At 46.3% G+C, this 7350-nt stretch overlaps 1 protein-coding gene across 1 annotated transcript in view; it reads right to left on the minus strand.

The window, feature by feature from the left end:
* Window positions 1-6895: 6895 nt before the first annotated feature.
* The window catches only part of ENH_00025920 (YNR073C-like protein, related), a gene marked incomplete at both ends in the record, with an annotated part of 3972 nt that continues 3517 nt past the window's right edge, over window positions 6896-7350 (minus strand). The window contains one exon of the mRNA XM_013584687.1: window positions 6896-6962. Within this exon, the coding sequence (XP_013440141.1) occupies window positions 6896-6962 (67 nt within the window). The remainder of the gene's footprint in view (window positions 6963-7350) is intronic.

The raw sequence follows: 7350 nt of genomic DNA on the forward strand, positions 1-7350 counted from the left end.
CCGTTGCAGTTAAGAACTGGAAACCAAGTACCCGTCTGGTGTGGGCTGAGGATTTAGAAACATGGTGTTGGCTGCTGCAGAAGTGTTTTAAGATCTCCCATGATACTATCGTCTTACCGGTCACATATTTTCATCTTCTTTGTCCCATTTCGCTACCTACCTCCCAATTGTGTCCCATTTCGCTACCTACCTCCCACTCGCAAATTGCATGAGATGTCTCAGCATGAGAGATTCGATCGATACAGCTCTTTCTGCTGTGTTCAAAAGCCTTATTTAAGCACAAGTGGCAAGCACACGGCATAACGGCAGCACGCAGCAAGCTGGCCTCTTGTTGTTTTGCGACGTACCTTAATGCCAAGAATATGCAAGCTCGCATATGCAAAAAGAAGCTGAAGAATCTTGAGCAGCATGAGTTTATGGTTGCACACCGGAAACCTGAACACCACTTTTGTTCAGTAATTAAATTGAAGGAGATGCTTTTGTGCATTCACAATCAGGCTGAATCCTTGAAGGCACCCTACAATTCGCATTAAGCGCAGTGAGGCTCATTAAAAGTTGGTGCTACACTTGAAAGAGGCAGCTGTCGGCAAATAGAACAAGGCCTTGGGTGCTAGCACTTAGTCAACGCTGGGAGCGAAGGCTGGCAACCTGATTTAGCTTGTGGTTGGTTTAAAAGTTGACTGCTTCTACGAAAATCGTCTCGCTAATATTGCTGCATGTTCGGCATACTCCAGAACGCGCATGCATCCATATCATGAAGCTAATATGCTCCGTTTTCGAGTCAGAGCCACACAGGCCGAACTCTAACGCTTCTTTATTGCCACTAAGCGTCGAGACCTTCTGTCATGGTACTTATGGCCACGTTAAGGGTCTTCGCCAACTATAGAAGGTATGTGGACACTTTTGTTGCTAGATGACTGCTCTGGAATGTATACAGAACTCTTGCTTCGTGGCTGGTCTTGCTACGTTTTTTAGAAAAAGGCTATTGCCGATTCAGGAAAGGAAAACGAGCAGTTCAGAACTGCTAAAATCGTCAAATCGTACTGCAATAATTGCCGCCCACGATATCGTTGGGGTCAGACCCTTTGTCTGGTGTCGGCTGGGAATTTGGAAACATGGTGTTGGCTGCTGCAAAAGTGTTTTAAGATCTATCGTGAGACTGCCGTCGTACAAGTCACATATTTTCATCTTCTTTGTGCCATTTGGCTATCTGCCTCCCAATGGAAATGCCTGCTGCACTGCCTCAGCATGACATATTCGAACGATACAGCTTTTGCTACTGTGTTTGAAAGCCTTATTTAAGCAGAAAGGACAAGCACACGGCATAACGCAGCACGTGACAAACCGCCTTCTTATTCTTCTGCGAGGTACCGTGATGCTAAGAACACGCAAGCGCGCCATGCCTTTACAGTGTAGGCCCGAGCTGTTGAATCTCATAAGTTGGTTGCATTCAGTGTATTAGGAGTATTTCAGTAACTGGGGTGAAAGCAGACAGTACGTTTCAGCAAAGAAAGGTTTCGGGCACTTCGTCACGGTGCTCTGGTAACTGCCGGTGTAACTGCGTCTTCCAGCCCACCGATGGGCTGACACAAACGGATCTATTGTTTATTCATTCCTATGCTGTAGTCATCAACACAGGCATATGTTGACAGAAGCATCTGCGTCGATTTATGAACATGAATGCGCCATCTTTCCTCGCTGAAACATTTTCCTGAGAACCACTCAACCTCAGAGGAGTCGATCGGTTGTACACGAACACACTGAAGACTTAAATACATGCTTGTTGGTGACAAAGCGTCCACGTGACGGAGCAGTCGGGCTTCGCGAAACCAAATTCGTCCATGAAAAAGTATGCGGTTGTCTTGCTGAGAGTAATCGAGTATTAGAGAGCCCCTATGCTGTTTTTACATCTTCACCTATGCAGGTCTGTTATCGGGATCTGGGATGAAACTCTAAGCGGCAGTGTGGAATATGTGCGTTTCGTTAGATTAACATCCGCCAAGCAGCATTACGCAGTTTCGCTTTGTTTCTTTTTCGCAGTTCAGTCACAGAAGTTACTCCGAGAGGGCTAACATCTCTGGACTTGGTTTTTTGTGAATGTTAGGCGCTGGCATACCCTGTGCACTTGCTGCTTTTTGTTCTCTGTTCATGTCACGTTAAAACATGGCATCACCATTCACATCCAATAAAAGCATTTATTGTGTGCTGGCTATTAAATTCTCTGGTCACATCTAAGCCGTTGAGTCCATCGGCCATCGGCTAGTACATTGCTGAGGCGCATACGCTGGTGGTTAATGTATGTGGATTGGAATTAGAATTCCCGGGATGGTTAGGGCTTGGCGGCCGTTCCTATTGGGCGCTTCGCATGTGCGGTGAAGTAGTTCACCTGGTGAATGAAGCCAGTTCTTCCTCTTAAGTGTTGGCTGCCTTTGCTTTTTCATTTATGAAGTGAAAGTGCGCTCGCTTGCAGCAGTGTTATTGCACGTGAAAGCAGCCTTTACCACGATGCTTAGCACATCCTGCTGATGCTCGGCAGCTTTTATTTCCTCGCGTTTATACTCATCATTTGTCACTAACGCAGCATTCCACTCGGCGAATCAGTCCTTGCTGGATCCTGGTGAAATTTATAATATCAGCTTCGTATTTATGGAAAGTAGTGTCCGCTAATCGCGCAAGCTTCCCGAAGAGAAACAATTGTTGTCCCTTAGTGATAGCATTAGCGTGATTGCTCCCTCCAATAGAAGTTGAGTCTGCAAGAGTAACGATAGTGCTTTGTACGTGCTGTAGTGTGCTGGATATAGATGCTTGGGAGCCCAATGTTTCGTAACACATTTGTAGTTTTTGTTGCTGTTTTTTGAATTTGGTTCAGCCACAGCGCCTGAATAATTTATGTCTTTTTCAGTGTTGAACCGCCTTGGCTGTGCAATCTCTGCATGTCGCATGTCACGTGTGGTGTGATATAATGCGATGACAAAGGTAGTGAGCTTCGGGAAAAGCAATGCGCGTGAACTATTTCAAATTGCGCAAAAATAGGCAGCATACGCTTGTGGAGGAGCCTAAGATATGCAAGAGCCATGAGTATGAGTGCTGATTGTCATCACATATGTTGTAGGTGTAGTTCTCGTATGGTGTGGTGTCACTAGTCGTTTTTGCTTTAGCAGCCATAGCCATTTTGATTTATCTTGCAGCACTGATGTCAGCATTAGCTTTGCCGCGTTCAGACATCATCAATGCCCAGCCGATTGGTGCGTGATGCTTTTGCAGTACACGTGCAGCTTCAAATGTGTTCAAGCTAGTCAACAAACATTTGATGCTTCACTTGTCAGAGTCGTGAGATTTCAGTGCACAAATATTTGAGGGCAAGAGGGTTAACAATGCTCATCAACTTCAGCGCTAGCCGTGCGTCTCTTGCACAATTCCCAGTGTGAAACCGACAAATGAATACAGCTGTGTCACAGTCGATCTTGAGCAGCATTTTGGTGCCTTTTGCTAGTATTAACCTTTTCATTAGCTCTTCTGTGTGAGTGGCTGCCGCGTTTGAACTGATTAATATACAGATGTAGTCAATAACGGAGGCCACACCGGCGTTTGGCGAATGTAACACCTCGAAATGATTATTTTCGTGGATGGCGAGTGGCAGCATGTGTTTTTTCCGGGGCAGCAAGAGCCCCGAGTTTCCTGCTGCCGCTGTTGCTGCTGCCGCTGCACCAGCGGGGCCCGGGCCCAGCCCCCCAGGTATAACAGTACCAGATCTTAGCTTCTTCGAGCCGTCATCCCCATGAAAGCACCAGTACGATCATAGCAAGGTTGAATGACTGGGCGAATGACATGTGGCATGTCAAGCTGATTGCCTCTATGGCAGCTCTTAAAGCCTCGGAAGCTGCATCATTCTTCACTAGTCACATGGCGTCAACGCGACTGCCAGTGTCACCTGCTGCCTGCAAATCTGGGTAGTCGGCGATTTGTTGGGATGCTAGTTTCACAGAGTAAGGTGAACAGGCCGAAACGGCTCTCGCATTTTGCTGCGAAGCTTTACCAGAGCACAATTTGCAAAGACGTGGCGTTCGAACTTGTGTCACTGCTCCTTTCAAGCAACACAAGCGCACGTCTTAACGATAAGCACAAGGCGAGGAAAGGCATCTAGTTACACTACAGACGTAACGCCGATGCACATGGCCCCAGAAGCACTCTTGCCTTTGCAGTTTGCGTAACGTGCACGATTGCGTGTTTGGGCCCGTTTAGAATGTGAGATGCTGAAGACCTCACATGACCAGAATGTTAACCCATAGCTTGCTAGCATGAATACACCCTCTTCCCGTGCCAGAGTGCCCTCCTGAGAAGAACAGAACAGTCAGACAGGAATCAAACGTTTTCTCGTAACTACATTGAAAACGTCAACGCACGCTTGTTTGTGATCGAGGGTCGACGTGAGGGAGCTACGGAGTTTCCCTCTACCGAACTCTGCTAACGAGAATCGTAACGGGTACAAAAGTTAAGCTCTAAACATTAGATCCTTAGCAAGCCTCTAAGGCTGCTTCTACACACTGACCAATGGAGGTCTGTTATCGGTATTCCGGGCAAAGCTATGGATAGAAGATAGAAGCTTGGTGTCCATGCAGTTCTTAGATTAGGAACCACATGAAGTCTTGATGCGTTACGAATCATTTTTGCAGCTTGAACGCGTAGGTTTCTGACAAGCAGGTGGCGCTTTTTTGCGTTCTAGTTTTAAGAAGACCTCAATTCCTCGCATGCCCTGTGGGGCTCCTGAACTTTGTCCCCTGTTTACGAAAAGGTGTTGCTTTTCCACCATCAGTGTTACATAATAGGCTTTGGGTTCTGAGTTGTCCTGGCGGTTACAATATTTTTTGGCCAAAAGCAAAGCATATATGCCATTATGCGTCGACTATTAGCACAAGGCTGACCCCGACGCCCTACTGAAATCAACGGCGCCGAAGCTTCCAGATGGCATTCCGCATGATTGGTGAGACTGGTACTAGTTCTGATTATAACTATTTCGCATGTGGTGAGCACCATAAGCAGTGCATTTCTTCCAACAGAGGCGATTTCGCATGTGGTGAGCACCATTAGCAGTGCACCTTTTCCAACAGAGGCGATTCTCTCTTTCACAGGAGCTTCACTTACTACTTTCCCGATATTTGGCGTAAAAGTGTGATTGCAAACGCCGTCTCGACAGTGCGAAGTAAAGGAACAGAATATCTTCCCAAGCAAGTGCATCCTGGAATACAGTTGCTCAACGAATTCCGTCTTGGTTTGGAACAATTCACATTTTTGAGTTTGTGGAGGGATGAACTTTTGTTTGTCCCAACTGATGGTCGTGCCACTAACTCAGCATTTAGAAAAAGACGTTTCAGCTGACTTTGAACTTTGAAAGCGTTTCAGTAAGAAGTGGTCATTTTTCGTATAAGCGTGGCGCTTCCAAAGCTAATCGTTCATCAAGCGTCATCTTTGTATAGGCGCATTTGCACATTTGTAGAGAGCTCGGCACCGCTAGGAGATGGGGTTCAGCGCAAGTGGAGTGTCACAATTCTCATGCTGTGCAAATCTTTTCTAGATGGTTAATCAAATTTTCACTCGTGTTCGCCAAGAACAGCAGAACCAATTTAAAGTGTTGCAACTTGTGGTGTGGGTTGTTTGCAGCTCATTTTGGCATTATTTCGTCAAGTTTGCACTGCTCGATTGTTTGTATTGCATCTGAATATTGGGCAAGTGAAGGATATGCTTAGAGCGATTACTAAGGGTTTCACTGTGCAGGTCATGTGACTCGCTAGAGATTTACGTCATGTTTGTCCGCCAGAACCCAATCTATGATCAATCATCCCTTCTAACTAGTGCGCGCATCGTTGCTGCTGGTGAGGGCGCGTAACAGGCGCATATGAGATTTGTCGATAGAAACTAATTCAGTGTGCAAAGTACACGCCACGGCATTTGGATCTGTAGGAGGTGTGTCTGACCTTTACAAGCGGTCGATCAATTTCCTAACATTGTCGTTATTTCGGAGCAGCACTCCGCAAACGTCGTCCTTCTCTGTTGTTTCCGGTTTCTTTTGTTTCCTCTTCATGCATTGTTCAGCTCCCCTTGCAGAGGCTTTCAGCTCTCCGCATGTCTTCGTGACTTTGTTCTTTGCCTAGGTAGCGCCAAAGACCATCCAGTCGGCCATGTTCCTCTGCTAGGTAGTAACTGGAATCAAGGGTTTAATCTTCGTCACTATGGATTCTGTTGCACTGGGTAGGCTCGCGATTAGCTTGCCACAATTAAGTAAGTTATGTAGATACCCAAGCACGCTGCTGACGATGGCGCTACCGCGGAGCTCAGAGAGAAATTGGCTTTTTTCCCGGTGATCTGTGAGTCAAGAGCTTTTTGTCTCTGCATGACTCTCAACATCCCCTTTCTCCTGTGACGGCAGTCTATCGCTTCATCTTGCAGCATAGCCCATGCTCGATCACAGAACAGTACAATAGGCCGGTGCGCTGGCTGTTACGGAGCATTTCATCATGCTTCCAAGATTTCGCCGCGTTGCTCATAGTTGGTACGGTTATAGATCCTGCAAGTCCAATTTTTTGTCAAAAAGGACACAGTTGGAAGCGAAGTGTGTATAACTGTGGTGCGATTGCCGTTAACCCTATCTTGTAGGCGCTAGATGCTGATGCGTCCCGCATGCAGAGCCAGCAGCAGCAGCAGCAGCAGCAGTGCTACCACTGCTTCCGTAAAGGCTGCAGCAGCAGCAGTGCTGCCACTGTTTCCGTAAAGGCAGCTCGGCTGGCCACATTTCACGGGTTGTGGACTAGACGGAGCGCAAAATTTATTACTGAAAAAGGAATCTCATATTTCCCATTTATAAGCCGCAAGCGAGAACAAAAGCAGTGAGCATGGATCTTCACGCTGTTATCCATGCAGTGAGTAAGCGTCCTCCAGTATCAAAAGGGACGTCACTTCTGTACAGCCTGAACAGTGACAGCATTCAACACACTTTTTTTTTCAGATTTGCGGGCTACGTTGCTTTATTTTTTTAATTTGTTCAAAGGAACAAAACTTGCACTCAATTCATACAGTAATGAATACTTTTTCAGTTCATGCTTTAATGCCGATGTTGTAGGCTATACGATTTACTCTTCAAGCCTTAGGAATTAGGATTCACAAATCAGGGTGCAGGGTTTGCTGTCAAGGCGTTCATGGATTATGCTTTACGGTATACCCTTTAGGGTCTACAATTAGGCTTTAGGGTTTAGGGTTTAGGGTTTAGGGTTTTTTAGGGTTTAGGGTTTAGGGTTTAGGGTTTAGGGTTTAGGGTTTAGGGTTTAGGGTTTAGGGTTTAGGGTTTAGGGTTTAGGG

Source organism: Eimeria necatrix, genomic scaffold, assembly GCF_000499385.1.
Source record: "Eimeria necatrix Houghton genomic scaffold, Enh_scaff199, whole genome shotgun sequence".
Classification (NCBI taxonomy): domain Eukaryota; phylum Apicomplexa; class Conoidasida; order Eucoccidiorida; family Eimeriidae; genus Eimeria; species Eimeria necatrix.